General features: G+C 37.2%; 1 protein-coding gene across 5 annotated transcripts in view; it reads left to right on the top strand.

The window, feature by feature from the left end:
• The window catches only part of WWC3 (WWC family member 3), a 103,681-nt gene that overhangs the window by 35,187 nt on the left and 52,380 nt on the right, over window positions 1-16,114 (top strand). For all 5 annotated transcript variants that reach the window (XM_040582774.1, XM_040582773.1, XM_040582772.1 and 2 more), the window contains exons 2-5: window positions 2,805-2,914; window positions 7,717-7,920; window positions 10,938-11,014; window positions 13,517-13,596. In XM_040582774.1, the coding sequence (XP_040438708.1) occupies window positions 2,805-2,914; window positions 7,717-7,920; window positions 10,938-11,014; window positions 13,517-13,596 (471 nt within the window). The remainder of the gene's footprint in view (window positions 1-2,804; window positions 2,915-7,716; window positions 7,921-10,937; window positions 11,015-13,516; window positions 13,597-16,114) is intronic.

Raw genomic sequence — 16,114 nt, 5'->3', positions numbered from 1 at the left:
ATAGTGAAGCAGAAAAGACCTGACCCATTTCGCAGTGCTTAAGCTAATTTAAAAAAAAAAACACAAGAGAGTCAAGCTATATTTCCAGAAGATACTTAATTTCAGCAGTCTACTGCTGCAGTTTGGGGTGGACCTCCAATATACATATCTGCATCTGTTCTGTTTTGTCTTTGTTATTCTGGAAACTCTTAAGTTCCCTAACTGTAAAAAAATATAATCTTGTCCTCAGAGTTGTGCTGGTTAAACCAGAAATGTATTTTTTTCAGTTGACTTAGTTAAACCAGTGCAAAACACAGGGAGAGACTTGCAGTTCTTAGCTTAAGCTTTGCATGTTTTGACCTAGATGAATTGAACAAAGAGTGTTCAAGCTACATAGATGTAACTGTAACTGAACTGAGAATTAGTGTGATGTTGTGCTTTGTCTGAAGGGAATCCGATTTGGAGCAACTTTCAATATAGTTTAAAATGAGCAACATCAAGTTAATAATGGTCTAAATATCTGGAAGGCAGTTTTTTGTGTGTTCTTCTTCTTACAAGGTTTCCATCAAAACCATTAATTAAACTGTTCATGCATGCTTTGTAACATTGGAATGAAAACTGGTCAGACCAGATGCACTGGCTTTCTTCAGTCTCCCTTTTCCAGAAAGTGAGTGTTTTCCTTGTCTTGGAAGTCTGAACCCTGGTGGGAATCATGGAGAGCATTGAATTGAAGTTCTTGTAGTGTAAAAGGTTAGAGTATCATGTGCAGGTTTTATTTATGAAAAAAGGATGAGGGTGTGTTTGTATAACAGGCAAGCATGTCTCATAACTCATTCCAAAGAAAATCTTGTCTATCATGTGGTAATTTAGGAGCCAATGTCTAGACTACTTGGAGAAATTGTAAACATGATATCTTCAGAACAAAACCATGAGAGTTTTAAGAAAAAATGCTGCACGTTATATTTTTAATTTTGACTGAATTCCAGGGAGATCAGAAGTATTTTGGCAATATTTGGTCTCCCTGACTGCTAGATGAATTACTGAAAGAATGCATATGCCAGTCCATAGTAACATTTTGTTTTTTGAATACAGCAGCTTTGGATTTGCATGATTACATGATGTAAACTACATATTTGTCAGTAATGGAAAAAAATTACTTTAAATAGTGGTGCACAAGTTTATGTACATCTTCATCTTATTAAACTTTTTATATGTGTTTGAGAATCCATAGTGTATGATCAAGCTCTTTATTATTTGACCTAAATATCTTGATCTTTGTACTGTTGTACAAAGCTGCTCAAACATTACATTTAAGCTAGTGAGGATAACTTTTTTTATTCTACTACAGTTAATTTTGAACACTTTAATCTCAATACTAAAATAGTTTTAGGAGGCAGGTAAATGCAGTTTTTCTATTTGCTATGTGTGAAGTTATGTGTGTTTTGTTAGTCGTTGAATGGTGTGCTTACTGGGTGATTGGAATAGCTACCGTGTAGTTTTAGTAGTATTTCCATCATTAGAAGTCTTTGCCACTGGTTTCTTCTGGTTGGTTTTGTTTTGGGGTGGGGAAGGGCTTCTAGCTCAGACACAGACATGTTTTAGTTCAGACAAAGTTGTTGTTTTTATACAGGTGTTGTCAGATCAAGTGCAATAACCGGTCCTAATGATCTCTATTCTGCAATGTGGTTGTAAGTATAGGCCAAATCTGGTGTCAGGAAACCTTAACTGGGTGTTATACAAATGGAATTTCCATTTTATGCCAAACAATATTATGCTATGGGTTATGCTGAACTGAACTCAGCCCCTAAATTAATGCATGTATTTAATCTTGGCAAAGCTGTCATTATTCTATGTGCTAGAAACACCTCAACAAATAAATGCTGAATGTGTTGGATCTATATCCCATGTATAATTGAAGTGACTATATTAATAAATTTTCTGTAAAGGAATTCTATGGCAGCTTTTAGAGGAAAACATCTTAAGGGTTAGGTAACAATTAAAATGATGATTTGGGAAATAGATCAGGTTTGACTGAATATTAAGGATTTTTTTATTTGCATCATTTGATCCTTCTATTTTTTTAATACATCTTTATATTCTAGAACAGTGTTGGTTTAGAGTGTTTCTGTAGAATTTGTAACCCAGTATTTTCAACATTCCTGTCAATACTGAAATTGTTGTTTTGGTTTTCTATTAGTCACTGGCCTATGAAGAGTTTGCCTAGCAAGCAGTGTGTGATTTTTACGCTGCTAGATAGTAATGCTGTTACTTCTTAGTTACTATTTCTGCTTTAATGGCTTTGTAATTCTTTAGAGGTGTTTGTCCTCTTTTTGAGGGAGAGGAAAGTAATTTGGATAGGTCTGGACCGAAATATCATTAACAGTTGGAGATGTATAATTGAAAAGAAGAGAAATCTACTATATAGTGCTTTCTTAAATTTTCTGTCTCTCCTTTTTTTTTTTTTTTAGGAGAAACAATTATACTGCTTGGACACCTTAAAGAAGTTAAAGCCTATAAAGCTTCTACTAGTGTTCAGCAGTGGTGAACTCCAGTTTCACATTTTTGTTCTTTGCAATATGGGAGAAAAACTGGCAGTACTGCATGCCATTGTAATTAAACTGTTAAACGTGGAAACTTGAAGGGAGAAGCTTGTCTTACCTGTTTGGGGAGTATCTGTCAGCATATTTAAATGAAATTTTATTTTGAAACTGTGTGTTTGTAATTATTAACACATTCCTAAGCAGCATAACTAGTTTGTGATCAAATGGTGTGCAGTGTAAACTCTGCACCTTTTGTATTTATTTGTGTTATTTTTATTTTTTCAGGATTACAAAGCCATTGACATTTGCTGACTGTGTTGGTGATGAGCTTCCTTTAGGATGGGAAACTGTTTACGATCAACAGATTGGAGTTTATTATATGGACCATATAAATCGTGAGTAGATGTATGATTATTTTGAGGAATCCTAGCAAGCTGATGTTACCTGATGACATTAACTATGTTTCCAGTACCATTTATGCACCTCATGGTACAGTGAGAAAATGTATTCAAATAATTTCTTGCTGTATATAATTTCTCATCTTTCAAATGGGGGTACAATCCTTCTTCCATTTGTAAAGACTTCTACAATCTGTGACTGAGTTACAGTGTATAAAACTATCTTGTTTTGCTTTGTCATACCGTGGAGTATCAGTGATTTAGTTGTTGCTTTTTGTCGTATGTTAAGATTGTCATGCTCTTGTATTTCCTGTTTTCCCAGTCATCCATAGTTCACTCTTCTGTATTGACAAACAAAACACATTCTGAGAGAAAGTGCTGATTTTTAATTAGAAGCACTATGAAATACAATAGTCCCATCCTCTCTTAAGCAATGTGGGCTTTATGCTTTAGTGTAGTACAAAGTGCTATCAAAAAGACAACAGATATCCCTTTTGGAAACTAAGAGGGAGAAATTTCCAACGTTTTCCCTCTTGGACTATTGCTGAGCTTTGTATCACAACTGTCTGGCACATTTGCCAGTTCTGCTTTTAAGAAAATGTCTTATCTTTACAGCTTTGTACTACTGCTGCTGTTAGTGTTGTGCTGCTATCATTAAGCGTCTTATCACCAATGAGTGAATGCTTTCAATATTGTGGGAACTGGGAGCTGGCAGGGAGGGGAAAAAAGAAGTAGTTATATAGGCTTTCACAGCAATGGTAAATAGTATAATCTGCAAAAACAACCGCAATAGTACCTACTTGAAATCTAGTCAATTAAAAAAATAGAAGTGTAGAAATAGTTTTTTGGCTTTCTGCCATCATTGGAATTACTTGTATATTGTGGTTTCATAATTGCTTATTTAAAAAAAGAAACAACAAAACAACAGAATAACAAATTTCCCATGTTGTTTGACCCACAGAGATACTTACTTACTTGTTGTGAAACTAACAGGTATCACAAATTAAATAATAAACTTTAAAGAGCTGTTAATGCCCTGATCACAAAGATAGATAGCTGAGGCAGTTGAAAGGCAATAAATACAGACTGTTAGGAAATTCTTACAATAACTTTGTTTAAAAGAACAGGTAGCCTGATGATTACTGTTTAAACTGTCATGGTAACTTCACTTAATGTTGAAGTGAGGTTTACATTGGAGTACAGTAATGGAGTACACTTGCACCAACATATGTATATGTGCATGAATGCACATATTAAACAAGAAAACAAATGAGGATATTGGCAACTGTTCTTTTTTGTTTTCTTGAACTTTATAAAAGGCTGTCAGCCTCTGTAGATAATGAGTAGAACATGAACTCCCATTGCAATGCTATGAATAAAAAAGCTACTAAAGCATTTCACCAGTAGGCACCTTTGATAGGAGTAAGAATCACCATTGCATGCAAAGGAAATCAGTCTCTTTTTTTTTTTTTTTTTTTTCTTTTTCGCTTTTCAGGCTTTGTTGTTAGCTACTTTGCCACAGATATCAAGTTTGAACTTACAGAAAGGATATTAATCATTGTAGACATGTCAGATCTGGCTTGCATTTTTTCCGTGCAGTTGAGAGCAAAAACTGTAGGAGAGTGTCTTCACAGAGAGAAATTGAATTTCCAACTGCTCAATGGGAAGGCACAGAAAGAGAAGAGTAATATAAATGGGTCTGCAAAAGTAAAACTAATCATATTAGAAATTAAATAGAGGTAATCTATGAACAGAAGGATAGAAACTTTGTAGGGCCAGTGCTGAACAGAGTGAAAGGAATCGTTCTGCAATTAACAAGATTGCAAAATTTGTCTCTTTCATGATAACTAATTACTTGCAGCCCACAGATATTATCCTAAATGGTAATTCAACCGTCACAGCAAAATGGGTTTGTCACCCTTAGGCTAATACAGTGCTTGCATATACAAGCAAGGTTTATATTCAGACGGAAGGCAGAGTTGATATTATAGCTGGATAATAATTATTCAAAAATTAATAGGATACTCAGTCCAATTTTGAACTGTGGACAACAAAGATACCAATCAAGACTGCATTAACCTCCTTTGTAGAAGTGAGAACTAATGAGCAGACAGTCATATGCATCATGGGATGGTGTCAGGCAAGTGGCAGAGTTGGTGCAGAAATGAAGAAATGTTTTTCTGAAATGAGTCCCTTATGTTGCATTCTGAACTATGCCTGAAATACTTGGAATAGCAATTTCCACGTGAAAACATTCGGACTGCCTTTAGCGGCTGACCGGGTTAAATGTTTTATACAGCATTGGAGTTCTGTGTTAATTGATGAAACAGAAGTGCTTCGGTTTCAAGAAATACTGTGAGAAAATGCAAGGGATAATTCAAAGACAGTGTTTCTAAAGTTATGCTTACCAGGGACCTCTCAGGCTTTGTGTACCATCTCAAGCTTTTTGCCTTGCACCTTTTAGAAGGAAACATAAATGCATGTGATTTTTCTAAGCCTCTTGCTATGTTTGTTTACTCAGAAAGTAATAAGATTTCTAGGCAATAACTTTCTGTTTGTATTGAAAAACCCCAGAAACAGAGGAATCCTCTGTAAATCTCAATGGTGTTTCCAACGCCAATCTCAATCTTGTTCTGTAAATTCAGTACTTTGTTGACACCCTTACTAAGCTGCTGTTGGCTCTTGTCCAACCATTGCTTAAAAACCTTGGCGGCTGCCAGCCACAGAATTCCTTTCCCTCCTCCTCAGAGTCTTGGGAGCCTTTGAAGTCTTCTTTAACCAGTTGGGCATTCCCCAGTGAGGGAATAATATATTCTCTGCATTTGTCTGGGGATGTTCTTCAATTACTGTAGGTCGGGGGTTTTTTTTATTTTTTTTTTGGGGGGGGGGGGGATTAATTGGTCATAAAGAAATGAAGGAAGTGAATTTTGTCATACAATTTAGCTTTATTTTTGTTGTTACATGACAAAACTGTAGAAATCCAGGGCAAAGTGAAGCCTCTGTACTTTATAAAACAGAAGAGAATGTCAGTACTGTACTGAAGAAGTTTTCTGCCTCAGAAGGTTGCTGCTAGCTTTTTAGAAGGCTTCTGAAATAATTTGCTAAGAGATGTAGTGCCCTATAGTGGAGCACCTCAGAAGTTTAATGTGTGATACAACATAACTTTTTAGCCTTGGCTGTTTATTGAGATTAGAGCTATTAAATTCCTATTCAAAAAGAGGCACTAGGATCTAGGTTTTCTGTCTTGTAAATGTTTATTAATTTCTGCATGGTTTCCATAGGGGACTAGCAGTTGTAGGAATATTAAATTTGCATAGTTTCCAGGAACACTTCTAGACAGATGAGATAGCATTGCAAATTGTCATGTCCTCAGTAAAGGACGGGCTGCCATGTGAACTTGGTTTATTTCTGCTTGCCCTGCATGCAGAGAAGGATTTATGGAGACTGGAACAAGCCACAGCACGTCGAGTTGTGGGCTGCAGAGGTAGTCTGGGGGCATTGGAGCCAAAAGGTGTGGCTGGGAACTGAGGGTCCCTGGGATGCAGGGAGAAATTGCAGATCTTTGTATTGTTGCAGTGTGAGGAGTTGTGGGGAGGGAAAAGTTACAGCTGTTGAAAGAAAAGGTTGTTAGAAATGTAATATAAAAATCTGTTGGAAGTACTGTTCATAGATGAGTTTTTTGGTTTTGTTTATGTACTTTTCAGAGGGCTCTCAAATGGTAGAGCTGCTAGCATGACCTCGACGCCATTAGTTCTTAATGTATTGGGCTCAATCTTTTATGCTTTCTTATTTCATCACTGACTCCAGTATACTGAATTATGTACTCAAGATTAACACAAAACATAACTGGCTTTAATCTCTTGTGAGAAACAAAATTTGGAAAAAATGACTAGGTGCTTGCCTCACTGTATGTAGGTTCTGTCACTCCTTTGAAGACTGACATTGCATCTGCAGCAGCTTCTTTCTGGTAGAGCCTGAATCATCAGAAATTAACATTCACTTAAACATGAGACTTTACGTGGACATCCTCATGTAAAACATACTTGCTAGCTTGAGCACCGCCACCAAAAGAAAACAAATGAACCAATAATTTCTTTAGGATTTTAAAGGCCTGTGTCTTTCTCAAATGTCTTTGCAATTGCAAAGAAATTGCTGTATGGTAGTAACTTTAAGAATTAACATATACGGGAAAGATTCTGTACTGGAAACCTATTTTTTACTTGTATTTGTATGCAAACTGTTCTAAACCCTGGAAAGGGAAAGCATGAGGGTGCTGCACTTGAAGCAAAAAAAGAATCCATTTAAATGATTTTATGGATTTGAGATTAAAATGCTAACTTTTATGTTGAATGACCTTATTGTTCTTAATTATGCAGATGTAGTCACCTTTTGGGATGTTACACTTGTGAAGTTGTATGTAGTATCTTCAGGTTGTTCCAATCATTTATAGAGTTACGGGTTAAGCACTGAGATTCCTTTCACTCTCCTGTGTAGTTCTGGGTTTTTAGGTAGTTCTCAGAATTTTCAAGTTGGCTGTGAGGCAAGGTTTGATCCAAAACACTGTTTTCTTTGGGTTTGCTCTAGTTTGTAAAGAAAAGAATCCGATTTAAATGCCTTTAATATTTGAAAGGGCTTTTCCTGTTCTTTCACTCTGCTTCCTTCCTTCTTCTCATCTCTGGAGTGATTTTGAGCCCTGTAGTGTTAAGTGTGCTTGTTAAGAGCAGACCTTCACAAAATAATTTGTATTTGTGGGATAAAGTGTCCTAATTTTTTATTTTTTTTAATGCTTTTCTCCTTAGAGCTCACACAAATTGAGGACCCAAGGGAGCAATGGAGAAGGGAGCAGGAACGCATGCTAAAGGAATATTTAATAGTTGCCCAGGAGGCACTCAATGCCAAGAAAGAGATTTACCAAATAAAGCAGCAGCGTTTTGAACTAGCTCAAGAAGAATATCAACAATTGCACAAAATGTGTGAGGATGACAGCCGTTCTTATGCCAGCTGTGAGTTTACTAGACTTTTCTTTTTTTACCCATCTGCCTCTCACAACATGTGGTTTAAGAAATAGTGTGACATGTTTCCATCATCCAGTTGTCCTCTGAATGAAAATCTTGACTACAGAAGTGAGGTGCTCTCTTTTGACTCTGCTATTCGGGGACTTCTGTTTCCTGTTAGGTCTATGAGAACATGCCTTTTTAAGATTAAACGGCGATATATTCCAGCTAGCATCTGTAGTCATCTCAGGGCCAGCCGCAGTGACGCTTCGTGCAAGGCAACAAATATAAGACTGAATGTTGCTGGACCAGTCACCTACTTGCTCTCCTAAATTCATAGCTTATTCCGTCCTTGACATGGGGAAGCCTTCTGTGGATCCATGGTTGGTTTATTGATTTATGAAGAGTTAAGGGCAAGGTGTTATGGTCAAGAGTGCCTCTAACCACGAAGTAGTAAGTGGTGTCTCCTTAGCGCACCTCATTCTTGAATGCCAGCTTCTGATCCTAACGCTGGTGGTGTGGGTTGTAGAGCCTTGATTTCTTGCCCTATTCATTCTTTAGATGTCTCTGGTAGCTTGGAGTAGATGATAACTTTTTTTCTGAAATCTAAAGTTGTTGCGCTGCTCTCATGGCTGTTGGCTGGTGCAACCAGAAAGGGGGTGTCTGCTGAAAAGTCAAAATATCTAGTTCAAAGAAGTGTATCAAATGGATGTATCCACCAGCCCTGTGTGGAGTGGAGTTTCACTGTGCTGGTGGCTTTTCAGTGGCTGCCATGTGTACAGCCATTGTTTAACTGCAGGATTTGCTGGTAAATGTGAAGTGCTTGATAAGTATGTGAAGCTCTGCTTAGCCCTTTCTGAAAATGTTCAAGAAATCTGACCATGGCGGGGGTAGTAAAGCAGGCATCTGCATAGAAGTGTTTAGCTACTGATCCACTGGCATTTACTAGTCCAAGGTAATTCATATGTATGCCAAAATCCTGAATAAAAGATGTATTGTAGGGCTGAGGTGTCCCAGGTGGTCTTGACCAAGTGTTCTTTTACTGTTGAACTGGGATTATCTCATCTTTTTGTTTAGTTTTAATTATATGTACTCGGTGATTTAGTTTGTGACATAACTGAACAGTTGTGACTAGTCTTATTTCTCCCTGTTATTTTCAAGTTTCTCAAGAATTATTAAGAAAGATTATTTTTTTCTTATTATTAAGAAAGAAATTAAAAAAATACTTTTAAAAGAGTGTTTACCTACTGTTTAAAGACTTGGAATACGGTCATTAATATTTTTTTAGATTATAAAATTTAAATATACATGTATTACAACACATTTCTAGGAGCTTGGGCTTTTTGTTTTTGAAAATTTGCAATAGTTCTGTAGCGTGTTTTGCTGAATTACTTCAGGTGTCTATACAGAAACCTCTGTTGAAGATGATAGTATAGAAAAATATAACCTGTTTTTCATATTTTTAAAGCTCTTGGAAAAAAACAGTTGCTTGAAACATCAACAAAATATGACTGAAAATGACAAAATTGAAGGTTATCTGTAGCATGAATACAAATGCTATGTCAATTGACTTTTATGTTTCTCAATTTTCTGTTAGTTTTTTAGGTATATCTGTGGAATTGATAATAAGATACTATAAAATCATTTAATTAAAACCTTTAACTTGTTTTCAGGTGAAAAAATATTTACATTTTCTACAGATATGTTAATATATTTTATATTGGTTTAGAGTCATATGCATCTGTTCTGAGAAAATGTGACGGCCTGATCAGTCAGTTGATACATTTTAAAAAAAATTTCCCTTTTGGGGTTTAATCATACTGTCAACTCCAAGATTCCCCAAGGCTTCTCCACTTGTTTTTCTTAATTTGATTCCTCCACTCCACTCTGGGATGCTTGCTTCTCCGTTTATTGTATGGAAATCTTAGGATCCTCATTCAAGTGCAATTAGATGACCAAAGCTGGGTGCTTGTATTGCACATATTCCTGCCTCCACCACCACTTGTTTCAGTATGTTGTGTTAAAAGAACGAAGACTTCACGAACTGTTTTTTCCTCTCCCTGCTTGTGGGTGCTGCCGTTAACTCAGTGTTGTGTGCTTATGAGTGGGAGGTGGTGTGAGCTCAGTGGTTGTGGGTTGGCAGGGAGGTGCCCATGCAGCAGTTTTGTGACTCAGTTGTGATCAGCACTGTTTAAAAAAAACATTTTCCATAGAAAATCGTGGATTTAGAGAATTAGCCCAGGCATGACTATTCATTTTGGTAAGTTCCTGCACACTTGACATGACCTTGGCATTGCAGTATTCTTTTGAGAGTCAAAGAGCTCAGTGCAATGCAGATACAGATATGGGGCAACCTTCAGCCCTACAAAAGGATGGTAGGTCTAACAGCACAACCCCATCCACTCACATACCAGGCATTTTTCAGTGGGCCAGTGCTGCTGTAAATGATTTACTCGATAAATCATGGTTGGTCTTGTCCTCTAGGACCTTTATTTCATCTGTCTAGGCTTTAGCTTGTAATACTGCTGCTTGAAATCATTGCTTGACTCTAGATACGCTTGTGTTAAAAGCTCACTTGCCAGAGGCTGATCTGTATTTGGTTCCCCATGCTGTTGCTTTAGGAAGCAACTTGTTTCTGTAGGTCATTGAATTTTGTTCTGACCATAGTTTTGTTTACTTTAGTCCTTATCATACTGTTAATTCAACATACCTAGGAAGGAATTGCCAATTGTTAATTGCATCAGTAAATGCCACCATCCTGTCATGGAAGGCAGTTGCTTTTAAGTTAGATGCAGTGCTGCTATATACACATTTTGTTGTTGTTCAGGACAAAAAAAAAAAAAAAAAGTCAGACAGGCCAAAGGTAATTCTTTGGTTCTACTTTAGCACAGAGGATTATTTTAAAACCTTGTGACTTGCAACACAAAGAATGAATGCAATGATCTGTTACATAGTGCCACATCTTAACAAATGTATTAAGGAGGGGAAAAAAAAAAGATTTAAAATGCTGTTTTCCATCTGTTTAGCATTCTCTGGATTTTCAACTAATACCAAGTATGATCCATATCAGATTAAAGCAGAAATAGCCAGCCGTCGTGACAGAGTGAGTAATCTTTTTTTCATTTTGTAAAAATATGAATTAGACATGGGGAAGGGAGTGGGACTATGTGTTTTTCTTTTACTTTAGCATTTACACTGGATGTTGCATGCATTTTTAGAAATATATTAAAACTGCTGTGCTACTCTGACCTATTGTTCAATGCAAATGAGTATATATTTACTGCATTTCAGTGCTTTGCAAAGTAATGTTTTTTCCATGTTACAAGCATAAAGATTTTTATCATGGATATCAGAGGCAAACTCAGCCTGTCTTTCAGAAATCTCTGTGCGAACTGCCACAAGTAGTGAATACTCTGCAGCCAGATTATTTCTTGATTAAATGCAGTTCAAACCCACTGCCTTCATATTTCACCATTTCCCCATTTTCAGTGGGGTTCCTTGAATGTTATTGAACTCCAGATTTAGCCATTTGGTTGGAAATCTGTTCACAATTCATGTGATATGTTGGCCAAATGTAACTTTTTAGCTGATTTGGCCAGAGCTCCTCTATGAGGGGGGGGGGGGGGGGAATTCAAGCATTCTGACAGTAACAAGCAGCTCTGTAATAGAAATATCCATTTTTATATATATTTTTAAACAAGATTAATGCTTTTGGTACTGTATTTGCTGAAGGAAGAATAGTTAACTTCTCGACTTTCTCCCATGCTGCTCTAGCAAAGAGTTAAAGTCTGTACATTGGTTTCAAGCAAAATGATGTTGCTTGAAAATATGGCTATATAGCTATAGTCATAAACAACTGTAAAAAGTAGCTTCTAATATTAAGATCTAGAACTCACTTCTAGATTGCATGTTTCTTTTTATTAATGGATAAAATGTTATTTACCATGCCAGGCAGTCAGCTTACAAAATAAATAAAAAATACTTGTCTTTGCAGGATAGTGTTCTGTTTTTGTTGTAGTGATGACTTTTCACATGAGTGCCTCTGAAAATAAATCCCGTTCACCACCCTTCAAAGGCATTTATTCTGTCTGTCTGTATATGTTTACTACATGCTGACTAGTGTTTGCTTGTTTTGCATACTGTAAATGTCAGCATATTCTAAACAAGAAAATAAGCTTTATTTATTTAAATAGTATTTAAAGAAAATAAACAAGGTCTTATAGGACTATTTCTCTCTGTTCCTGCATCTTAAAACAAAATGATCTCCTAAGTGCATAAGATAGCCTGTTCAACTGAATGTGTGCATAGGCATTGAGTTGTTTCAGGTAATAGAATAAAATATGCACTATAAAGTGTTTGTGTACATGATATTAGTGATGCATTTTTTTCATTTTACTTTTGGTGAGTGTTGAAAGACTTGGTGAGGGTATAGGAGTGTTTTGGGGGCTGGTGCCATGAGTTTTGAGGAAAGGGCAGGAACACATGGGGAAGAGGACCACACAGGATGGCGGGACTGACAGTCTTGGTTTGCATCCCCAGAACTCCCGTGAAGCCCCTCACTCTTTGAGTAAAGCTGACAGAATTAATCTATGCCTGGATATGTAGGATATTTTAACTATCTTTTTACAAACTGTTTTTTTTTAAAAAACTTTTTTCCTTTCTCTTGTTGTGCTCTCTTCCTATCCCCCCCACTCTTTTTTAGTAATGTTTTTGTCATTTATTGATGTACATGTGGAAACCAAAAGCACTTGGTATATTTTAGAAAAGGTACCAAATTTGATAGCTTGAGAAGAGAGGGTTTTTTTCTTCTATCCCTGCCCCTCTTTGGGGTCTCAGTTCAGTCTTAAGCCTCCCTGCCACACATTGAAAGACCTCTGTTCCCCCAGTTTGTCTGTAGTCCCTTGCATCCTACTCCCCATGTTGGCCTCAGTTATCTATCAACTTTGGAGGTCAAGAAGCTATTTCTATGCAGATCGTTCTTGCTGCTGGTAGTGCCCTTCTAAGCTCTACCCAACCTCCTCAGGTAACTGTTTTCATAAAACCACAAAAATATGTTTTGGGAGACATCACTGCTTTGTGACTTTTGATCTATGCTCTAGTTGGATCAGGGTAATTGGTGGGGGAATTGAGAGGGCAGGACAATATGAAAATAACTGGAGAAAATCAGGCTGCCATTTCTGGGAGAGAAGGCCGCTATTGCTAGTGATTTTGTTTTGAGCAATAAACAGCATTGAATGTTCATCTTTTTTTAAGTGGACTGAAGAGTTGAAGACAGTTGAGAGGTGTCTGTCTGCTACAAGGGTAGAAGAAAAATCATATGGATTGAAACTTGCTATCTGTTAGCATAAACTATTGCAGGTAGAAACCAGTAAAATAGATGAGGAAATTAATACTTTGAAAGCTGAATGTTGTGATTGCTGTTTCATTGGGTCTTACGATATTTCAGAAAGTCTTCTGTTATCTCAGTGCAAACTTTAAAGAGGATTTAGATTATCACTCCCAATTTTTTTGAAGTAACTTAAGACTTTGTATTGGAAAGCGAATTATTTTTATTATGAAAGTTTCTGTTGCATATTATTACTTAAAGTTATTTTGTTATATTCAGCTTTCTAGGCTAAAACGAGAATTGGCACAGATGAAGCAGGAGCTGCAATATAAGGAAAAAGGAGTGGAAACTCTGCAAGAGTAAGTTAAGAGTTTGTGGGAGGATCTTTTTTTCTTCTTTACTTTATACGCCTTGGAATGAATTTCCTAGAAGAGCACTGCCAAAAAGAAAAAAGGTTGAAACCTCTTAATTGCTTTTCTTAAGATTTTCTGCTACGATTGCGATGTGGGGTGAGAATAGTGTGAAATGATGGAAGAAGGGTTGGACAGAATTGGTTGGATTGGTGATTTCATAGATTCACATGTGAAAACAGTTATATAGGCCCTGTTGTTTCCTTAAGATGTTGTCGAGGTGGGATTAGATTTTTAGAATTTTTTCCAAATATTTTCTGGAGATACCTTCTGCCTGGAGCGCAGCCCGAACAAAGCACCATGCAGTAGAGCAGCTTCCCTGCGAACAGTACCAAGGCTTCCTGGCTGGGCACAGTATTTCTCCTGAGGGGTACGCTGTACGCCACAACACTACCTCTTCCTTTTACCTGATTGTCAGGCCACCTGATTCTGCACAGTATAGCTGATTTGTGTGTGTAAATCTGATGGTCTGTGAGACCTTGGATCTTGTTGCATGTGTGCAGAATGAGTGCACGTAGATGTGACTCCTTGTCTCCTCTCTGTGAGTAAAGATAGCTCTGGGCAATTTGCCACCGCTCCCAAGGCTATTAAGCAGCCTGTGCTCTGCTTCCTTTGCGCTCAGTGGTGGCAAAGGTTGTGAACGGTTGTGGTGACCCTCTCCCTGCCACTCTTCCTGCAGGCCATCAGATGGGAACTGAGTGACTTCCATCTGTGTGCTGCTTAGTCACCTACACAAACAGCATATACATGGAATGCCCAGTGGGATAAGGAGAGAGGTTGCAAGGCCATGGAAGAGGTGGCAAGTAAATACAGGTTGTTGTGACTTCCAGATTTGTTCACCAAGGCCAGGGGCTAAGACCATATGTTGAAGCGCTCTTGGATTTGCGTCGGATATGTGGCCGTGGCGTTAGAAATCTTGGCCTTTTTTCCAGCTTGCATGTGAATGAACTGCCTGATGCAGGCGCTTCCTGAAAACATTGGAACTGTTGCATGTCTAATGAATTTTGCAGCGTAAGTACAGTACATGTGGAAATATTTTGAAGCTATGGATTTATTGCTGCATTGGTGTTACAAAGCATGGGTGCACACTTTGCTTCAGTAATTCTGGAAAACTTCCAGGGATCCTGGAGCAATTAAGTTACTTATTTTCCAACTTTGATTTTGATAGGTATTACATTAACAAAATGATTTAAAGGGAGATACTCAGATGCTACTTTTAAAGGAGAGGGAGTAGCCCATGCACTTAATATTGGTGGTTTGGTTGCTGAGTTGTGGGTTGGGTTTTTTTTGTGTGTGGTGGTGGTGTTTTTTTTTTTTTTTCAGCTTAAAAGAGTTTTGTTTTATAATGCATTTTAAAAGCTTCAGAAAAGAAAACCTGTTCAACCAAAATCCTTCATTGGCAGATATAATGTAATCATTTTCAGGCATGTTTTTATTGACTAAATGAAGGTAGTTACAGGTAGCTATGGGAATTGTTAATGTATGATATTAACTGAAAATTAGTAAAATAAAGCACTCGGTATACTGAAATAGCAAATATTTTAAGAAATATTTTAAGTATAGTCAACATCTTAGGATAGTGGCCTATATATATGAGGAGTAACAGAACAAAAGAAATTTTGTCATGGGGTTCTTAATCATACTTTTAACTGAGTAAGAATCACCTTGCCTTTTCTACTTTCTTTAATTGTTTTCTTTTCCTGGTTATTGGGTTATTTTATGGGTATAGGTTCAATTGTTTTATAAAAGGACTAACCACTTGACTAGGATGATAGAAGTATTTGAAGGCCATTTGAAACTCAAGATTATTTTAATTAATATAATTCAAGATAGTCCAGCAAAGTAGTGCAACTTCTTGAAAAGTAAAGTCTGCGAATGGATTAAGAATACAAATGCTAGTCTTGGATTTTAGCCCAAGAGAAGTCACCCGTACTCCAGGATGGGGGGATAGGAGAGATGTTCAAGAGAGGAATTATTTTAAAGCGTATCTGATTAGTCAGTAGTCACTCTAATAATCTAGTTTAAAAGTTCAAGCATGACAACTCAGTGCTTCAGTGCTGCTCATTGTTGCTGTTGCTACAGTCACTCCGTGTCTGGTTGGTGCACTGGGTGGTATTTGCTGTTGCTCGCTGAAGCTGGGGAGAATGTTTCGCCTGTGTGTTATCTGGGATTGCAGTGAATTTCTGACAGTGCTTGTGCCTTGCTGAGCTCTGCTGTCTGCAGTGACATCTTCACGTGTGAACCAGAGGCTTGTGGGTTTGTTTTTGTTTTGTGTTTTTAAGTAATTTTTTATTTGCCTTTCTGATGAGATACATGCTTTCTTTTGAGGATTTTGCTTCTAGTAGGAAGTGAGTCAGTTTGGAGAGTACTCACATCAACAGCTGAAAAGAGAAGTTTCTCTAGCCTCCTTGTGTAGTCAGTAGACAAATCACACTAAAGTCTGACTGTGCTCTAGTTGTCCCTGAGC

Source organism: Falco naumanni, chromosome 2 (assembly GCF_017639655.2).
Source record: "Falco naumanni isolate bFalNau1 chromosome 2, bFalNau1.pat, whole genome shotgun sequence".
Taxonomy (NCBI): domain Eukaryota; kingdom Metazoa; phylum Chordata; class Aves; order Falconiformes; family Falconidae; genus Falco; species Falco naumanni.
The sequence above is the reverse complement of the archived record's forward strand: the minus strand, read 5'-3'. Positions and strand labels throughout refer to the sequence as shown.